This window comes from Aphelocoma coerulescens, chromosome 1 (assembly GCF_041296385.1).
Source record: "Aphelocoma coerulescens isolate FSJ_1873_10779 chromosome 1, UR_Acoe_1.0, whole genome shotgun sequence".
NCBI lineage: Eukaryota > Metazoa > Chordata > Aves > Passeriformes > Corvidae > Aphelocoma > Aphelocoma coerulescens.
This window is the reverse complement of record NC_091013.1, coordinates 113,865,046-113,887,122: the sequence shown is the minus strand read 5'-3', so window position 1 is coordinate 113,887,122 and position 22,077 is coordinate 113,865,046. Positions and strand designations below refer to the sequence as shown.

Sequence of the window (22,077 nt, the reverse complement as noted above, 5' to 3'; positions counted from 1 at the left end):
AGCTCATTTAACATGGGAGGGGAAAACAGTGGAAAGTAAATGAAAAATGCCATGGCCAAGCCTGGAAGCCTCACTGACATAAAGTGATCACATTTCAAAAAGGTTGTGATAGAGAATTTGTCATTATGCAATTCCTCTGCAGCATCAGGACACATTAGGAGCCAGGAGCCTGGAATCAGAATTCCAAAAAACAAACTTTAAACATGGAGTGTATATATATAGTATATATAGATGGGTTTTTTTCATTCTGTTATTTACAGATTTATTGTGGATTTTTTCCTAAAGCTACTGGTCAACTAACTCTGGAAGAACCTACACTGCTATCAAGCACTGTGAGGTCACTCCCACACATCTGCTTACTCCCTGACTTGATTCATAGGAGGGGTGCAAGAGACATACTGAAAGCTCCTGTGAACAATTCATCCATTTCTAACAGATGCCTGTAGCAAAATGCTCTTGGACTCTGGATGCTGGAAACAGCTAACTAAGTTTTATGGTAATAGTATGACTTCCAGAATTCCAGTTCTACACTTTAAATATTGGGTCTTGTTGGTATTGCTCAGAATAAGTCAGCAATTTAAACACTGGCAATAATTTTATACATGATGTTGCTAAGGGAAAGACTGAGAAGGAAACTCATAAATTCACAAGGACAAAAGCTTACTTGTAAAGCCTCATATGTGAAATAAAGAACCTATCCTCTCTGAAACTGCAGAAACTCTGAAAGAGCCTTCATACAGAAGAAAATCCATATTATTACATTTGCTGTGGGTTATCCAATATATTTACACACTTTCCACTTGAATAACACAAAGCAGTCTCCAAGCCAGCTGCTAGGAAATTAACAGATACTACTTGCTCTGGTTGTTACATGGTCCTAAAACCCACATCTCTAATTTAGAGTCACTCTACACTAATAAAGATGAAGATACCCTACCCTCAAAGGTGTAAAAAGTATATGAGGCAAAGCAGAGACAGAAAGGACATTTAAATCCTCCAAAGCACCGGCATCATAGAGAAGCAGAAAAAGTTTCATGGCCATATTTGCAAAAGTGCTTATTTAACAAAACAAAAACCACACCTGACCATCTCCCTAGACTTCCAGGGAGGCAAGAGTTCCTCACTCTCTGTCAAATCCCCATCCCCAAGATAAAAACACATGAAAAAAGCTTATGAAAAATCCTGAACATTCATATTCTCTAGACCACAATTTTAGGAGGGGCAGATGCAATAAGCATTTGTTACTGAAAACACACAATATTTTTCTTAAAGAACTGATCAAACCCCTCAAAATCTTTTATCTGATGGTCAAGGATATTTTCTGTGTAATTAGAAATGTAAATTTGGAAACTTTTAGATGGAAGATGGCACTGAATATTAAGTCATCAAAGTAGGACTTTTTTTAACACTTATTCATGTTGGAACCAGAGAAATACTGCAGAAATATGGCTAAACGTTACTACTGCCTTCATTAAAACAAAAAAAAAGGTGAGACATGAATACTTCCATCCATCCTATAGTCCATCTTATTTACCAAAGGCTACATAAGAAAACTTTGACTGAAGAACTTAAAACCACATTTCATTAATCCTAACCCAGTACTTTAAGCATAAAAATAATTTGTCTGTAATTACCACTTTCCCCTCAGCCAGTTTCTGCCCTCAGTGTCTTACTGAGAAGTCCATTCTGCTAATGATACCTAAAATACTATGAAGTGATTTGAGTTTTTTTTTTTTTTCTTCTTTTTAACAGTGTTCTTTTAGATGTTCTTCTGAGCTTCTTTGAAGCCATCTATGTTCCTTCTTCATTCCTCATTTCTTTTCCCAGATGTAGCTTCTGACTCCCTTTTCTCTTTGGAATCCCCACCTTCTTACAGAAAGAAGCAGCATAAAGAAGCAGAGCAGTGAATTCTCACCTCCTGATGTTATTTGAGGACCATTTGGACACCCACTACTCAAAATCTTGAGTCCTACAGAAATCTTCAGTGAAGCTGTGAAGAAGTGAAGAGAGTAACAAGGAGTACAGAGACTTCCAGATGCTGTAAGAAGTGAGGTTAAAAAGAAAATCTTTAAAATGGGTTAAATGGAGTTTGGTGAGAGCTAAACTTTATCCATTAAGGGATGAGTTAGAAAAACTAGAGAATGCCAAGAGTCTAACTGCAGGTCTGTGCATTTGAACTCAAATTCCTCAGGACTAGAACTTTAGGGTGGGAATTGGTAGTTTTCATGAAGTATCCTACCAGTCCCACCAAACACAGCCTTCCAAAAGCACTTGACCATATTTAAAGGATCATAGCATGAGCACAAGGTAGTGAAGCAAGCAGTTCACTTGCATGTTTCAATTTGATAGCATTGCTTTCCTTCTGAGTTGTTTAGAATGAACAGCTTGAAGCTTGCAGCATGACTTTGTTGGGATGGGAACCCAAGAATTCTGTTGCTGGTGTGCTCTGAGAGTGCTGCTGTAAATGGCACCAGTGTGCAAAGCCCTTTGGTGACCTTTCTGTGAGGCACCATATTCACCAGGATAACCTGGTGAGACAGGAGAGCTCTCATAGTTCTGGAGAGAGACAGGTTCAATGATTGGAGGTTCTATAATACCCTTTAATCGTCAACATCAGAATCAGTTACTCAGATGTATTCAGAGGAAGAAGAAGCTGTGGGGGAGTTTCTTTAAAAAGAGCAAGCAAAATAGAGTAAGCAAAGCACAAAACTAATTAAACTTGATGCAACAAAAAACTCAGGCATTTTTGATGCAATTTATTAAGGAGAAAAAGCTGTGAAATTAACAGCAATCAAAAACTAATTAAAGTTGATGCAATAGGAGCAGCCAAAGAATGCCTGATAACACTTATTGAACCAAAGAAACATGGCTGTCAAGTTAAAAGAAATCAACCAAACTCTGTTTTTGAATAGTAACACAAAGATAATTATTCTCTGGATGACACTTACAGAATAAGATTCAAGTCATTACCTCAAAAGACAAAAGGACTGACATGCTGTGTTAAACTGCCTGTGAAAAAAAGTGCCTTAATACAGAAACTTTTTAAGTAATTCTTAGGTCTTGCATATAAACAAATATGACTCATCAATCAAAAAAAAACAAAGCACTGCTATTGTTATATTAATTACTTCTATAAACTAATATTTGACAAATATTTGGCAGAACACCTTGTGTAACAGGGTACTTACAAGGCAGAGACTCCTGGTGTTTTCATCCTATCTTTGAAACTCATTGCCTCAGCGCCTGGGGCAAGTAATCATCATCTAGGAATCCATTTGTTTTAGGATTAGGACGAAAAACTCAATTCCTGGTGTCAAGCACCATTTAAAGTATGGCTAACTGCCAGAAATTCTTTTCTTATAGAAGGTCGTGGTGGTGAATAGCGAAGTGGGTCTGTCTGCAGTGAGAGCAAGGCACTTCAATTTTCTCTATGAAGTTGTACATCTTTTGTATCACGGTCTCAGATTTATAAAAATAAAAATTCAGACAGAAATAGGTGTTCACAGATTCTAAAGTATGTTAAAAGCTTTCTGTTTAACTAAAATTGCACCTGGTAACTGCTGTAGGAAGGGTCACAGTCAGGGTCCCAGTAAAGTCAATCTCATCCAAAATACTCAACTTTCAGCACCTTTATTCTGGAATAATAATTTAAAACCAAATTGGGTTTTAAATTGGTGAGCTCTATAGGCTTTCAAAATTCTCCCCACTAAGTCTCCAACATTATCATCATCACCCTCCTCCTAGAAACCATCACAAGGCTCCCATTCATGCAATGATCAAATAAAAGTCTGTGTTGTAAAACATGGTATCACAGACAAGTATAGCACAGATCCAAAGCAAACTACCAGATTTGGTTTGTTATTTTAATCTCACAAAGATAATCTCCTCAGATGACAAGTTAAGTTTCACCATAATTCATTCAATGCTTTTAAGTTCCCACTTCCTATTGTAATACAATTGGAAGAAAAAAAATCTACCTCTCTCTGAAGCGTGGTATTCAATTCCAAAGAGCTGCAATCTGGTATTAGTGACATGGCTAAGGTAGGTTTCAATTGTTTTTGAGCATAAAATAGTGAGTTAGCCTGTTCAGTGGTTCTGATTTTCTATTTTACTGCATGTTTACCCCCAAGGGATTTTTAGCAGTGGGTGAAATCCTCATTACTTACACAATCTTTCAACCCTACTTCTTTTTTATAAGAATGCTCAGCCTTACATTGTCAAAATACCCATTTTACTTTCAGAGACAGTTTATATCATTAACATGGATATTTAATGGATCCTTTTTTCCTAGTCTGTTCAGAAATTGCTTAAAATTTCAGAATGAAAGTCAAGACCTTAAACTTCTCTTTACCTTGGCAATAAACACTGCCTTGCAGTGAGCATTTGTTTGTATTCACTTCAACAGCAGATGAATTAAGTTCCAGCAGAGCTCCAATAAAGAGGACATTTTCACATTTGTGTACTATAGACTTCAGCAGCCTAGTGCAGAACTTCTTTACACTTAGAACTGAAGGACCAAATGAACTCTTTAAGTAAACAAGTTAATGTCACTGCAGAAGACAGAGTTGTATCTGCTTCCCTGTGTCATGGTTTGGTCTGTCACAGACAAAACCGGCCTATTAGGCAACTGTTGGGAGTAAGGAATTACAAATTAATTTCTTGAATACACAAAGTTTTTAAGGAACTAGGTCTTTATGTTTTTTTAGTCAATTGTTCAGCAAAGATCTTCTGAAACATGAAACCCTAAGAATTCACACCTGTCCTGTTTATATTAATCTGCCCCTTTTACAAAAATTCTCAGGTTTTTTTCTCCATGTTTTCTTGCTGGGTAAGAAAGAAATGGGACTGACTTCTCCTCCTGGTCTAGAGCTGCCTCATTCTCCTCTCTCAGCTGCCTGGTCAGTCTCTGCCTCTTTGAGTGCAGAAGAAAAAAAATTCTACCTGCCTTTCTTGCAGTGGCAGAATATAGTTAGATCACTTTTTTTTCAATGCTCCTAATACCTGTGAATTTACAGATATTTGATACTCATACTTTCTTTAGAACAGATTGGAACTGCACAACAGAGTCAAATATTAACGAGGGAGCATTTGGAAGAAGAAAATGTGAGTTAAATGATGGTGCAATCATATGGTACCATTCACTAGGAACACTGGCTAAAAATGGTTTTTATTCCAGCATTTCAGATTAAGCACACACTCACAAAATTCCAGGACAAATCTGAGAAAACCACGCTGACACTACACCCCTTGCAGGAGCATGACTTGAAAATACCTGATCATTTCTAGCCACTGAGAAAAGGAAAACCTTTGAAGATTCTCAGATCATATTGTTTTCAGTAGCACATAAATTACCTCAATTCCATTTCTATTACCCTCTATTCCAGGCCTATTAAATCTTTACTAATAGGTCTCCTTCATGTCATGCCCGTACAGTGAGATGCAAGGCCCTTTTTATCATAAGTTAAACCGTGGTAATGGGGGGGATGGTTGGGTGACATACTGCTCTCAGACAAGGAGAGCAATTTGCACATTTTAAAATAAGAAATTAATCCTCATCGCCTCTATAACAACTTGAAGGACAATTCTGATCTGCTGTGCCTTGATCACTTTGACGTTAAAAAATATCCATTTATTGTTGGTAGTTAAGAGAAGAAAGAGGAATTTGCTACAAAATATGACTGCTGGAATGTCTTCCTTCAAAACTGGTACAAGGCACATAAAATGAATACGGACACTTTCATATCACTGCCATTTGATCTTTTCCTCTGCTACTCTCTCCCATGTTTGAAAACATGAACACAGATGTAGGGTATTCGACTGTTTCAGAAGAACAGGGAAGATTCTGTTACAATCTGAAAGAGAAAATCTATGTTAATAGCGGTGTGGGGTTTGGGATTTTTTTCAGCAAAGTGGGTTTATTACTGACCAGTGTGAAAACCATCTTCTCAGGAAGCTGCAGTGCACTGATAGATTGTACACAGACCCCTTAGCTTACCTCATTACAAATTGACAACATCATTGCCAGCAGATTTTGTTAAACACGGATGAACTGCACCTCTTAAAGCCTTCAGCAGCAAGGCTGACATTTTTTGGACAGCAAATCCTCTCATTTTTGAAAAAGCAATGATACACACTTTAGGACACATCGATCTGGAGGATGAGTCCAAGCTCATCCAGGCTTAAAAACCTTGGAAATAGCACAAGCTGACCTGAGTTGCATTAACTTTTCTGAATTCCTCTATAGGCTCTCAAAAGAAGTGGTTCAAACATAACATGATAGGAAAGCGTTTACAGCTGTCATTGGGAGCCTCTGCATTGTGTGTTGATGTGGCCCTGCATCATCCTGGGATGATGAACTCTGGCTCGAGGAGTAAAGACAGAACAGAAAGAAATATGTTTGGAATAAACTTTTCTTACATCACCTTAACTGCAATACAGTCAGACAGAGAATAATGTGAGTAATAAAGCAAGGATGCAGCTGGAAAGAATGGGTAAAATACGTCTTTGTGCTTAGCACACTTTCATCTATAAATGGGTAAAAGTATGCACCTCCTTGATAACTTCAACACTCAAACCACGCTGGATTGTAAAAGTCTAACTCACTACAAAAGTGGGTTATTTTACACAGAGCCACAACATGTTTCACATCATAGTTTTCACTGCCTCAGGAGTTGGGAGTAGAAGAGTTCAGCAAAAGAACAGGGCATCAAAACAAAGATACATCTTGCTTTTTTACCCTCCTATTTTAGAAGACAGGTGTGCAAAAATTTCAATGAGCAAGCAAAAAGAATGGTTAAAGGACTTGTCAACTGTACCTTTCTGTTCCCATTGAGGCTGCTTGCTTTCTGAAAAGAAGCAGAAAAAACCTCAAGATGCCCCAGAGAGAAAGTAGGAGACATGTTTTCTGCTTCTGCTTCTCCCAGGAACAAATCCCACCAGAAACTGACACAAAAAGAATCCAAAATATGCAGTTATCCTACCAGTAGAGCTTTCCACACCACAAAATAATGCTACTTAGCAACACATTACCTTGTAATGCTGCCCCCTCACTTTCTGCAGACAGGCACTCACAGGTGCCTTAGCCCTGAGTGGATCTGTGATGGAGCAGGGAATGAGCTCACAGCTCTGTGACCCAGGGTCCTGATCTCCCCTCTGTGAGAGCTGTATGTTGGTCTGACAGTAAGGTAATACTTGTGAGGAAGAGTCATTCTAAGAAGCAGTTTGTGCTGGTGGTGATATGCTCTGTGGTGCCAAGGTTTACCCCTTATTCCTATTTCCCAAGAGACTGAAATTCAGTTTTAGGTCAACTCTTACACATCTGAACCTGATTCTTGAGGCAGCCCCAGTGTACCACACCTGTTATGAGCATGTAAGGCAATAAAACCAAACCCTATATTACATTTAGTTTTCAATCTGAAGCTCTTGAATAGAGCCAAATAAAGGAATGATGCTTTTTCAGTCATCTATGCAGATAGGCCAATGTGTTTCACACAAAACTAGTAAAAACCCCACATTGAAAAAAAACCATCTTGAAACCATTGAAAAATTCACTAATTAATTTATGTAGTAATGCCTCATTTTCTACTTTCTATTTTGAAACTATTGTGATGATTGGATGGTATGCTGGTCTTGCCTGGGGTGGAGGTAACTTTCTTCATAGTGGCTGGAACAGGGCTGTGTTTTGGTTTTGTGCTGAACACAGGGTTGATAACAGAGAATAGATACAGATTTTCATTTCAGAACAAGTTTTCATTCCATATATAGAAAGCCAAACTGAAATAAACATTTTAAAATTATTTAAAAAAAAATAAATAAAAAAATCAGGCAATTTCTCTCCTTTCCCCCAAATCAGGTTTGATACTTAATGCTGCATTTTGAAGAGAAGAATATCAAAATAGTGATATTTCCTGTAAAACAGCAAGTCCAGATCTCCCTGCAGTTAGGTTCTGAAGGAGAATAGCTTTAAAAGAGAAATGAAGTTTCCCTTATTAATGCTCAACAGCTTCAGTAAAGAAGCTTGCTAATCATGAACCCACAGCTATGCCTGAAAGAAGAACAAAGGTGTCTTGATGACTAAGGACGCCTGTTCCAGAAAGTGTGGGTACAGTGGTCTAGTACTTTTTCCAAATATTTTCTGTCCTTCACTGTCAAAGATGTTCTCTTTTCAGAGCCTTTCACAGAAGCTAATTCAGGGTGAAAGATCAGGCTGGTGTCATTCACATGAAGCCTTGATACTTTGTTTATAACATTTTCTTACTGTAACTGGTGAGCAAGCAATTTACCTCCAAAACACACAGGAAGGATCCTTTTCAGCCAGAAGGAACTGGCACCCATGAGGTTTCTCAAACACCTCACCAAGAACTAGTGAATAGAGGCTGGCACGGGCGTTTTGACAAGAACACCTCAGGTTGTGCTCAGCTTCCTGACTGAGAGGAACAGCATCTTGCATGATTTCAAGGCTCCCCTACTTGCCTTAGCTCTAAGGTGACCCTCCCAGCTGAGTGCACGAATAATTCCAGTATGAAACTGTACACTGCAACAAACAAAGAAGGAAGAAGCCCTCCCCCTTCCGTGCCCCACCACCCAGCCCACCCCGACAGATGCTCATGCACGGGAAAACAGCCATTTGAAATTCAAAACACTGACCAGGCAGCATCAAGGCACTGAGGAAGAAAATGATAAGAAAATGTTTTTATGCTAATAAGGGGAAACTGAAGCCTTCAACAGGTCAGAAAAAAATACCCATTCACAATCCTGGCTTATCTGCACAGAGAGAAAATTCTGCATGTGTGAGTCAGTTGCTAAGAAAGCTCTGACTAATGCAGATACAAGTCTGACTTTTTAAGTTGACATTTCTACTTTTCCAGTGGATCAGAACTGTCAGGAGAGTTCCCAGGCAGAGCAGAGGATTGCAGAGCAAAGTTATTCTGTAGCAGTCTGAGTTGTGGCATAAGTGCTTTGATGGAATTAGTAATGGTGGTTTAAGAAACAGCCTTGGATTCTATTCCCAGCACTAGCAATTACCACTCCCATAACAGAATCAGAACAAAGGAACAAAATCAGATAGAAGCGAGCTGGCAAAGAGCAAATTCCCTTCTGCTGCTGCTTTCACAATGCCATTAAATAACATCTGGCAGTGGGGCAGGACAGAAAACTGGAGACAGGAGCATTTTAAAGTGTTGCTACTAGACCTGCCAAGAGCTCATCTGTACAGAGTCCTTCATGCCTCTTCTGCTTTTCTCACAAAATGTGACTATGATAAAAATTTATTCTTCAAAAATTTAAAATGATCAAAAATGTCTTTTATCAAGTACATCAGCAAAACGTTCTGTGCATCTGTAGATGGATTAAATATAATTTTGCTAGGTAGTTGGAGAAAAAAGTCTATAAAGATAGCATTTGGCATGGGTTAATCACCTCTTTCATTAAAGAAAGGAATACATACCGAGAACATCTTTCTGCCATCCGATTAAGCAATGAGCCAATACAATTGTAAATCTTCCAGAAATTCCCCATGGTTCAACACAATAGAGGCAATTCTTTACTTCTCAGACTATATCTCTCATTTTCAGATAAGCAGTGCATTAATTGTGTACAAAAACTTTCTATCATGCTGTTAAAAGAAATGGAATGTGACTGTTCTGATTCTCCTTAGCAACCTTTGACAATTAAGAGATTGAATTATTCATATGTATTTTTAACATAATAACAATTTTAAAGCTTGCTCACCACTCAATTGCTCAAACAGCGTGCAAACCCAAAACTGTTTGATTCCAGTATAAACAGTGCCACTGCTCCTTTTCTGCTGTTGTAGTGGCTGACACAACTTACTTTCTCTGTAACTGAGGTAAAAAGGATTTCAGGGTACTCTTCCAAGAATCACATGCTATAGATTTGAATATGAATTGATTTGCAAGTCATTGGAAGTTTTTCTTCCTTTGAATGAGGCAGATTTAAGTCTGCACGTACTTGTATTATTTACAATTAATATAAGTGCTAATTATCTGCACTACTTACCCATATCATGAAAGTCTGATCAAGTTTGGTGTATTCACTGAACATAGCTCAATGCAGACAGGTTTTCTTCTCCATGCTAACAAGCAGCACAGCCATGGTATTAAAATAGAAAGGATGAGACTTCCACAGAGACTAACGATAATTTCATTCAGGGTGGGGAAGATACAAATGGCACCTGCTTTATTTTTAGGCTCAAAAACTGACCGAAAAATCTGAAGAGCATCAGAAGGGGAAACATGTCCTGTATGAAGAAAAATAAATACAGGTGTGCTAAGACTGTATATTGTGATGCACATTTTATAAACTCAACCATGACAAGATAACCCATACAGGGGGAATGATCTAGTAAGATGGCCTTGTGTTTTTTGCTTCTAAATGTTATTTTAGATAATGAGAAATTCTATTTAGGTTGCTTTGCTTTTATCTAACATACAGTTGAGCTATCAGTGTAATTTCATGGCATTATTATTATTCTCTTAGGCTACTACGGGACAATAGAGCTACAGATAGAAATAAAACAGTAATAGCTTGTGACAGGTTACATTTAAAATGTTTGATCAGACTGATCAATGGGCCTTTGCTTCAGAAGCTAAGCTGAGGTTCAAGGAAGGAAAAGATAATGGCTAGTCCAGCACTTTGGATGTATCTCAGTGAATTAGAAGGTTGCTCCTGACTTAATACAGCTGTCACATACAAGAAATGCTTTTTAGCATCTCAGACTCCATGACGGAAATTCACATCTGCATTTTTTCTTTCAGAAATACTTCTGTTACTGTATATACCCTTATCTTGCATCTTGGTTTTATATTAGATTTCAGAAGCTTAATTTCACTTCCCAGTTTTGTAATTATTTTATATTTTCTAAACAGCATACTGAAAACTTAATGATATTTGACAGTGAATATACAGATATAAAAATTCCCTGTTTGTTACCGCAGATTAACTGTTACAGGTGTTTTAATTATTTTTTTTTACATCTGTTAATATGAGATTGAACTCTCTGTGCTATTGGTTTGTTGGTTTGTTTTTTCCTCTTCTCCATTTACACAATTGCCTTTTGGTTTTTGTGTTTCCTCAAGCCTCCTTTACCCAGAGAACATGCCTCTGAAAGTAATCTCATTCAGGTTGATTCAGTTCTCGTTTCAGTTAAATTTAAAGTTATTTTCTTTGGCTCACAGCAGAACATCACAGAGTCTCTCACTGAGTTATTGAGGATTTTCACCCCGTATCAGCAATTACTTTTCTGCACACAGATCCTTAAAGATCCTCCAGTACACAATGACTTGTTACAATTTCTGTGCTGAAACAATCATGTTCCTTAAATAAGTTTCTACCAGAAAAGGGAGAGGAAAGATGAGCACTTCTGATAATGGTAGATCCCAGGCTTCCACCTCAGAAATTGAAAACAGTATTATTTTCAGGCACATCCAGGCACTATAAAAGCATACATCTACTTCCTTTATTTAAATCTTTGGCTATATTAAAATCCTCAGCTTGCCTGACCTCAATACTGTGATCCTCCTGTAAGCTACTCATCTGGCTTTTGGTTTGGCTTCATAACATCAGATGTTAGATTTGGTAAAATTTGCCTTTAATTTGTTTTCCACTGCTGATGGAAATTTAAATAAGGTATTCTATTTTTGGTAATATAGCAGGATTTCTGTTCATGTGATAAGGTGCGAATCTAATACACAGGAGGACTTGAAAAAATTCACTTAGATTTAGTACACACCTTTTACAAATTTGTTTCAGTGGGTACATTATGCACATTTTTAACATACCAGTGAAAAAAGACCCAAGCTTTCTTCGCCCTTGGTAAGTGTGCAGAGGCAAGCTTGCTACAGAGATGTTCATACTCACAGCCAGCTCTAACTTGGAGAGGATTTATGTCCCTGAGCCAAGAGACTCTTAAACCTGGCTAATACAACATTGTGGGGACAGAACATCTCTGGGACATCTCTACCCTATTTGCCTGAGCAATATGGAAATGAATCCACAACCTGGCAAGCCTCCACCTCCTCAGAGCAGCTGTAATTTCAGAGGGCACAGGGCTGGAGTCCACAGGTACAACTCTGTTATCAAACCGGCTTCTGGGGAGGGTTTGGAATCAATCCAGTTGTCTCAGGCCTAGGTAATGCAGAGTGGGAATTCTGAATCATGCTGATAGAAGAGGCTTTTCCTATTCCATTACTATTTTCCTACCTGGCAGTCACTGTCCTTCAGTCATATCCTTTGGAGTTCTTTTCCATCCACTTGGGTAATTCCCTAAACTTATGCTGTTGAATCACTCTTCTGAACTACCTTTCCCCTTGACCTGCTGTGTTTTTATTCCTCCAGCATTTACTGACTGATAGTTAATCTCCACGTTAACCCTTCTAAAAGCAGCTGGAATGGCAGTGACTGTACCACCTGCTGTTAGTGCAGGGCTGCTGAGATTATATTGCATTTCATTCCAGTTCCTGTTTCAAAGTCAGCTTTGGATTGACTGCTTGCAGTACCACAACCTTAAATTTTAAATGTGTTAAGTTACATCCATGTATATAAGCCATCCCAAAACCATTCTTTTCATTTCATCTAACTTGCTTGGAGAAACCCTGTGGAATCTGGACAGACCTGTCTGCAATATTTTAGCTAGCTCAGATGTCTCTTCCTGGCAATGTGCCACGCAGATATTGTCATGTTTTCAGAGGTTTCTGCCTTGCCCTTGGAAGAGTTCTATCCTCCAGATGCAAAGTCATTACTGTACTTGTGGTGTGGATTTTTTCTTCTTTCTATATCCACCTTCACAAATTTCTGTCTGGGGAATATCACAATGTCCCATGATTGTCTTTCCCTTTTAATCATAAATATTTTTATGCTTTTATCCTGTTAATTTAAGCTATTCATTTATACACTGATATGCCATTTCTAAATATTTGCACTTCAACATTTTCCACTGTTGCTGTCTTCCTCTGAGACGCATAATTTTCACCAGAGCTGCAAATATCAGTTATCCCTTACAAAGTCAGTTCTTTCTATTCTCCACAGCTGAGTTTTCTTGGATTTAACAATCACTTATATGACAAAACATTCAGGTTCTGGCCTGTCTGGTGACTCTCTTATTCCTATGACTCCACTATACTGAATACACTGTGATATAACAATCAGCACTCTTGCCTGTCACCTAGTTTCTCAAAAAAATAACCTTCACCTTCCCTAAGGAACACTGTTCACTGTGCTCCTGATTAAAAACAAAATGTCTTTTTCTGCCTACCTTCACGTTTCTTATGATGTACAATGCTGAGCTCTACTGCTCCGGGATCTACCACTTATCATCGCGAGCGTATTGTCCCACTTGCCCTTCTCTGCACTCAAATTGTTCCTCACTATCATTTGCTCTAAGAGTAGTCTGAAAAAACCCCAATGGGTTCAGAATTTAATGCAGCAGGCCTGTTTTCTTCAGAAATCCCAGGAAGTTTGGCTTATCCACGTAAACAACTAGTGCAGAGAGGGCAGATAAAAGAAATTTCTCTTTGTGCCTCTTTTGAACTTCACCCCCGCACCGCCCCAAAAAAATAGGAATTTTCACTAGTAAAAGATTCTTTGCCATTTAAAACAAAAATAGCCAGCAGCCTGAGTATCATGAAACTTCATTACAGAGTAATCTTAGCAGTGTCATCACAACTACTACTTCAATTCATCATATTCCAATATATCAGCTTCATTCTCCATTTAGCTTGAGTGCTGGTAAACCTAATTTCTGCACATACCCACACTTCAGCACAATATAATGCAAGCTCCTACACTTTCTAACCATCTCTACAATACAGCCATTTACTCCCTTGATTCTGCTAAGAAATGGAAAAATAAATGCTGTAAGTGGGAGTAGTTCTACTAATTTATTGCAATGAAATAATATTCTAATGCACTGTAATACATTTTTAAATGTAATTTTCATATTCATGCAGAAAATAACTGTCAAGATATTTTAACAGACTCCTGGTCCCTTTGATCACATTATCTTTTTTAAGATGCATGAACACAAGCATTCCAGGTTTCAAAAGTGCCAACCTGTTTTGAAACCTGTGGGGTTTAAGGATAAAGTGAGACACTTCTTGATCTCAAAAGCTCTAAGACAGCGTCTTCCTTTCCCCGGAGCACTAATGAACTACCATCCAAAATCATTTAAGCTTATTTCCTATCCATGACCCAGAGGGAAGCTGTACTGGGTTTGGTAGAGATGGAATTTTCTTCATGGCAGCCCACATGGTGCTGTGTTTTGGGTCTATGACCAAAACAGTGTGGAAAACACATCGGTGCACTGGTTACCACTGAGCAATGCTTGCACAGTGTCAAGGCCTTCTCTGTTTCTCACTCTGCACCCACAGTGAGAAGGCTGGGGGTGACCAAGGGGTCAGGAGGTTACACAGCCAGGACTGCTGACCCAATCTGACCAAGGAATATTCCATAAAATACAGCAATAAAAAAACTTGGGAGTTGTTTTCCCCAAGTAAGGATTGCTTGGAGACTGGCTGGTGCATCACACTGCTGGTGGGACGGAGTGAGTGACTGCCTTTCCACTACTTGGAATTTTTTATTCCCATTGCCTTCACTTATTAAACTCTCTTAACATTGATCTGTAAGCTTTTCTTGGGTTTGCCTCTGATTCCTTCCCCTACCCCTTGCAGGGGAGTGAGTGAGAGCAAGAACCCATTAGTAAGAAATAAAATTGCAGCTGAAAGACTTAACCCAGGTTATCTGTCCCTATATGTCATACAGTGGGTCTCAAGGAAAGATAAGAGCTGGCCACACAGCTACTGATATTTGTCTGGCATAGTTGTGGAATCAACAGATCTGACCAACAGAAAAAAAAAATGATCTCAACTACATACCTTGGAACGACTATTCTAAAAGATCTTTATGGAAAGCTCTGTATAAAAATAGGATTTCTATCTCATATAATTCTTTTCTTTAAGTGCTAGAAGCTTCCCAAATATTATAAGCATTTACAAAGTATTGCTCTTCAGCTCAGGGAGAAAAAAATGAGATAAAATCCCATCCCTCTGTATAACTTCCCCCAAACTTATCTAGCTGTAATATAATACTTCAGAAATTATCTGTATAGTTTTCTTGCATTTTTCCCATTGTTTTTCATGCTACTTCATAGTTTGACTACAAGGTATTCTCTCCGCAAAAGGGTCTATTAAACTCTAAGTAACAGTGAATCTCTAATTTATATGTGTACCCTAGGATGGGGTTAAGCTTGGCCATCATCTCCTGTCTGATACCATCTCCACTCAATTATGTAACAGGAGGCAGAGCATGTGAAGGTGGAGATGTAAGTCCATTCATCATTGCTACTCGATTTCACATTACCTAAATGCTAAGGCTCTCCATACTCCCAGCAATACAGCTTGTCTGCCTCCCTGTCCTGCATAACTAATTTAAACCCTGTATGTTCTACTTTCCTTTCTACCGCAAAAAGAAACGTTATTTTCTTTGCTTCTCTGACTCATGTTTTGTAGAAGCCAATTCTTTCTGTCTACTTGCACACCTACATCTTAAATTCAACTGCTTACTAGAATCATTAAATGTCTACAAGAGGTAAGTTCAGCATTTCCCTCCAGTCAGAAATGTCCTCAATTATTTTTGTAACTCACAAGTACCTCTGCTTGTTTATGCAGATTAGAATCTGAGGCTGGATCACCAGAGAATGATGTAGATTTGGTTTATACTTAAATTCAATATCCAGAGCCTGGCTGCCACAAAACAAGTCAAAGGATAAATACAGCTAACTAGAATGGAGTTTTGTATCTATAACATCAGAGAGACAGGATTTTCATACGGGAAAGGACCAGCCTTTTGGATGGCAATTCAATCACCATTTTAGTGCCAGAGTCAGAAAAAATTCTCTGCACTAATGAATCCTTCTAAACTGACATACGTGACGCTGTAATTAAAATCCCTTGCCTTGTACACTGAATTTCAGTCTTCCTCTAAATATCTTTCTGTTGAGAAAGCAAAAGGTCAGGAGTTGCTTTCATGGAGCTGATAGCACAGCTGGCCATCCCAACAGTCATGATGGTTTGATTAGAGACACAGCCTCTCTCTAAACTCACATAAGTTCCAACATAATGGTGCCACCCCAGAGAGGGAGTAAATGCTGAACCTCATGGGCAGCTGCTGTACCCAAACATGTTCCCATCAGATCATTGTGCCTATCAGGGAAGCTCTCGAGAGCTTTGCAAGAACAGTGCCCTCTCACAACCCTTGCCTAGTGCACCACTATCTTTGAAAGCTTTCAAAGATGATAGGGAGCTACATAAATGCCAAGACTCTTACATGTAAAAAATCAAAGGTCATCTAAAGAAATATATTCTGCTGCTGAGGGATGAATAATCCTGAGACTGGAATATCCTTTCTAATTTTTCAGTAAGACATGAAAGTGCTACTACTTGATGAAAGCACAGGGGCCATGTACCCATGATTAGCATCAGGCACACGTCTCATCAAAATCTGTGTCAGTTTGTGGCAAACTTATCGTGGTCAATGTCAACACACCCTTGTTTTACTATCAACAGACCTGCAAACTTCCCTGTTAAGGTGGAGAGCAGGTATTTTGCACTCGCCTGACTGAGCAAAACTGTTAGGTATGTACACATGAGGTACAGATTCTCTTCCTTTTTATAGTCCAATTACACATTTTAATATTGAGGAGATCAAACACCTTTGATATCAACAGCCATTGTTCAATTGTACATGCCTCCTTTATAACTCAATATCCTGCTCTATATTTATCTGTGTTCCCCCTACTGAATGGGAATATGAGAAGATGGCTGCTATAACAAGTTGCATAAAGGTTCTTTTCAGTCTTCTCTTTATCAAATATCTCTCTGCCTCCATGCTGTGGCCTTTTCCTTATAGCTCTGCATTCATATTTATGTCTCTCAGCATTTATTGCCCTCTCAAAATCCTTAAGAAGTGACACCAGTGAAGATAAACTAAAATAACCTACATAAATTTAAAATAATATCTGCCAGTTCTACACTGTTGCACATTGTGCTTCTTCCAAAGGCAGCTATGCAATTATAGGTACTTGGGTGCATAAAGTGATACAGAGGTTTCTATGGCAATTATTCATTTTAATTGAAAACTGTGTAGGGAAAGACTCATTTCAAGTGCAGCATGCAATTTGCATTTGTTTCCAGAGAATCTGAACTTGCTTAGGGTGAGTTGTGAATTCCTATTTTTAAGGAAGACACAATCTTTAAAATTCTCTTGGAGCAGAGGGGGTTGGAGACCAAGGCAAGGTTGTTAAGCTTATTAACATTTAAGAGCATGTATCCACTTATTCAGGTAAAAGCTTGATGTTTCAAATGAAAGAGAAAGAATTAAAAATCAAATTGATACAAAATGTCCTTGAATTTCTGAGGCAGAGGAACCAGAAAAAGATAAAAATACCAAAAAGGACAGCAAGGATATAGGTCATCAATGAGACCAAGTTCACCAGATCAAACATTTCTTTTTCATATATTTTAGCTACTCTGAGTTAGAATAATAAAAAAGACAAAGTTATTTCAGATCTCAATATATTTTAGAGTATCAAAGAAAGAGTTGGAGGGAAGCAACAGTTTCACCTTGGTTAGATAATAAAATAAAGCTATAACTTAATTTCCTGTAAGGAAATAGGATTTATTTCCTCTTCCTATTCCCATCACCTCAATGAGTCAAATGCATTTTAGGCCTAAATTTACAATAAAACCAAACCACCTACTGCAAGTGATGAAGACCTGGAAACAACCTCTGAACTGTGATTTCACATTCACCAAATCCACAGCATTGCCTTTTCTGAAACAAGGCACTCCTAATTTTCTGTCTATATCACTTTAAGGCTGGCCAAGTGCCAGAAATGTCCCAAGTTAAAAACAGTCCTTGTCTCCTTTATTAATATTAAATAAATATTAAATTGATGTGAAGGTTGGGATGGAAGTGTTCTTTACTAGCCACAAAATCCTCTTAACTGAGAAAAAAATCTGTACTTAGAAAGAGGTGGCCACAGCAGCATGTGAGGGGAAGAGAAGAGTAATTTTAATAATGTGGTTTTGGTATTACTGTGTTTGGCTCATTGCATTTCTGTACATTAGAATAACTAAAACAGAAAAAGGAAGGATGACTCCTAACTTCAATGTCAATGACTGCACCACAGCTCAGAAGAGTGCAAAATTACATGAATGTGCTCTTCATAATACATACGTCATCCATTTTTAATAAACTGGAGACTAATAATTAACCCCTCGAGGAAAGGCACAGGAATGTGAAAGGCACAAGTGACTGAGTCTTTCTCCCTTTTTTTGCAAGAACTTCTATTTTGGTCAAAAAATGGCTTTGCAAGACAGAGGAACCAACTTTCTTGAGAAAGAAGCATGAACACAGAATGGGTCTTGCCAAGGACAATCCAGTGGGGAGGGCTTTTCACTGCATGGACAATTTGCTCTATTTTTGGCACCTCTTGCACCATATGGTGGTGGTCCTAAGGTCAATGGTTGGGCTTTATGACCTTAAAGGTCTTTTCTAACCTTAATTATTGTATACAATGGCAGCTCTCATCTCCCTCATATTCTGCTGCACTCTCAACCCTCTTTTGATACTTACACACGTTCCTTCACTTTACTATTTGACTCTCTCATAATTATTAAAATATATAGCTATCAACAAAAAGATTTCTTGAATTTGTGTTATGCTTCCAGACATGAAAGAAATATACTCCCATTCCTACATGTGTCATTTGTATAAGTAGAAAATAACCTAATGAAGGGAAGTAAAGTTCAAAGTAAGCAAAAGTGACTTATTTCCTAACATGGCAACACCCAGAGTTACTCGGCTCTGACGGATATAAAGGCGGCTGGTGACACACCTTGTCTGAGCTTCTGTTTTTTACACAAAACATAACTCTATGGCTGTTCAAGTTTCCATTAATTTTCAGAGTTTAAGAAGCACAGCTATTAACAAGCAATGCTCATGGTGTTGAAAGGATAAATAAGACCTGGAGGTTGGTTTTGGCTAACAATAAGAGACAGGTTTGAATAGACTCTGGCAGAGGCACTGCTCTCAATAAATTAAATGCAATGACTGGTTCTAGTAGAAAGCTGCTTTTTTTATAGCCAAATTGTATGCCTGGCTGGGAGAAGTGGGAAACAAGGAGAGAAAAAAAGGGGAAGCCTTTACAGTTTCACTTGCCACCATTTCCTGACAAAACCACTAATAAACAACTCTCTCCATTTTGGCTCAATAATGCAAGCATCAAAGGCATGTGAAAGGAATGTCTTTCTTACTTATATGAACCCATACACATACAAACAGGAAAAATTGCCAGTGAAAGCTGTAACTTCACTTTCAGAAGTGGCAGAATGTTTTCCATGCAGGAATTGGACGTACTGCTCACTCCTCTCAGTATACTTGAGACTGGAAATATCACACAGAGTGCAAACCACTGCCAACAGAAGACTTAACATCTCCAGCTAAAGGACCTGAAGTTTTTCTTCACCACACGAAGACATTTTCATGTGTAATAGATGCAGAGTAATTCCTCCATAAAATTAATCATCAGCTACTCCTTCAAGTCTTGGGACAAGCTAAAAGTTCAATAAAGACTGTGGTCCCTTAAATTTACACACTTCAGCTCTGCACATTTCCTGTGGGAAATATAAATTGCTTCTAGTACTTACTACTCTGCATGCCATTCAAATTCTGTTGCTTTAATTCATTATATTAAAAAGTAATACCGACTTCAATTATTTGTTGTAAAAGTAAAGATTTAGCTGAACCACACAGAAAATTCAATTCACACCAAAATGGCTACAATGCTCAAATTAATGTATTTGCAGTCCTCACACGTCCTTCTCAGCATCCTTTAAAATGTCACTTATTTTATAAAAGATATAGATTTTCTGAGTATTGATGTGCTCTATCAGTAGACAATGTCTCTCTGCTTTTAGTTTTGCAGGCATTACTTACCCACCCCAGATCACCAATGACTACAGCTAAAATAAAGGGGTGCATGTGGACAAAGGTTACAGCACAGGACTTACAGCTGCAAAGTTTGCACCTTATAAACCTCTCATCTTCAATCCTACATTCAAAAGGTACTTATGATTTCAAAGAAATTGCAAATCAAATGATTACACGCTACAGGAAATTAGATAAAAGAGAAAGGAACCACTTCAACACCATCAAGAGATTCTATTCAGCTATTATTTTAATAGTAAAAAAACATATTTTGATTGCAGCTTCTGCAGGTATAAAATGACAGGTTTTAGATTCTCCTTTATTGAAGTGCATGGATCCACAAAGCGCTTTCAGTCCTACAAGGTGTTTTAAAGTCTTGTAATCATTCAGCAGAGCATTTGGACAGCAGTTCTTTTATTTTAAGCAGAGTAATGACTGCACTTGTTGAAATATGTTCTAGAGCATGGAGCACCTTTCAAAATAAATTCAAGCACCAGAATTAAGTATAACTGTTGAACTTCTGTAGCACTGAAATCAACACCAAAGCTTTCACATTTTTTAAAGGCAAGTGAAGAATTTATTACTCCTAACTTAAATTTCTTTACAGAATCTAGTGTAATCTTTACATTAGCATTCTATTATGTAAAACACAATGCTTTTTCAGTTCAAATCAATGTCTAGAAATATATACCACTGCAAAATAATATCCTTCTTTTAGTAGGGAATAGATGTTTTCCTGTCTTTTTCTCTTCCTCCATTTAAGTAAAATTTTAAAAAATCTGTGCATGGAAACATTGGAAACATCAGCACATAAAATACAAGTATTTCTATTAGCTGTTAAGAACACCTACCACAGCAACTGTGCATTTCACTAACAACCAGCCTGCTGTACACCACAAAACAAACTGTGGGATTATATACATAAATGTAAAAATATATAGAATACATATTTATGCATAACACCAATAAAAACAAGGCGCAAGTTTTATGGGATACTACTTCTCTTGCCACCTCTTGACACCCATAAATGCTCTACCAAGATATTTTGCAGCATTTTCCAAATTATCTTACAATAAGACTTTCTAATCCTATTATTTTCCTTTAATAATTTAAATATACTGTAATGTGCAAGATAGTATTTCAGTGAACCCCAGTCAAAAAAAAACCCCAACAAACAATCATATAATAATTGTGACAGAAAACATCTAGCCCTAGGATATATAGGAAATACATTCACATTAGACTAGTAAAGAGAAATGGTTTTAAACATTTCTTTCTTATAAAAAAAAGGGTGCAGAAGCATGAGTTCAGGAAATAATTTACCTTTCTTGTCATCGAAGTACAGTGTCTGTTGAGCTGGATTTGACCACTGGAGGGAGGTGTTATCATTTTGATCGACCCTGCAGGTCAAATTTGCTGTTCCCCCTTCAACAACTGTGACGTTCTGTGTGAGTGGGAACTGCCCTTGGCTGCCTGAGGAGGGAGGGATGGGATGCAGAAAGGAAGAGAATAAGAGAAAAAAAAGAAAATATTTAAGTTATAGGATTGAATTTATTGCAGCAGTTTCCCACAGGTGACAGACCCGGAATTCAGTGTGATCTAGTCTGACCAAAGAAAGGTAGTATAATTTTTTTTTTTTTAAATTACATTTACAATATATTCTCTGTACCTGAGAAACAGAGAGATGAATTAAGAAAAAAGGATTCCTCCCCTCCCCCCCCCCAAGTCATAACTATTTAGTTCCAAAGAAATACTCTGCAATTTTATCTCCTCAGACACACCCAAAGATATCTCAGTGCAAGCAATATAGTTAAATTATTGTTGAAAACATCACTGAAAGCATAACATAAAAATCCACAGAGTTTTTAAAACAGAGGGACGGGGCAACCTTGACTCTCTGTTTCTTTTTATACATTTTAAAGGCCTCTCAGGATGATGTTTTCTGTGTCAGGTTTGGAAAGTTGTTGGAGAGCAAATGTAGTGTGAATCTAATACTTGATGCATATGCTGTTGGGGGAATATAACCTGATCTCATACGAAAACGGAAGAGATGATGTAGTAGGTCTCTTTCACATC

General features: G+C 37.9%; 1 protein-coding gene across 25 annotated transcripts in view; it reads right to left on the bottom strand.

The window, feature by feature from the left end:
- The window catches only part of CADM2 (cell adhesion molecule 2), a 589,213-nt gene that overhangs the window by 145,735 nt on the left and 421,401 nt on the right, over window positions 1–22,077 (bottom strand). For 16 of the 25 annotated variants that reach the window (XM_069024966.1, XM_069024958.1, XM_069025004.1 and 13 more), the window contains one exon: window positions 21,325–21,474. In XM_069024966.1, the coding sequence (XP_068881067.1) occupies window positions 21,325–21,474 (150 nt within the window). Of the gene's footprint in view, window positions 1–10,221; window positions 10,259–21,324; window positions 21,475–22,077 lie in introns of all 25 variants that reach the window. The other 9 variants (XM_069025029.1, XM_069025021.1, XM_069025075.1 and 6 more) reach the window with 1 other exon arrangement.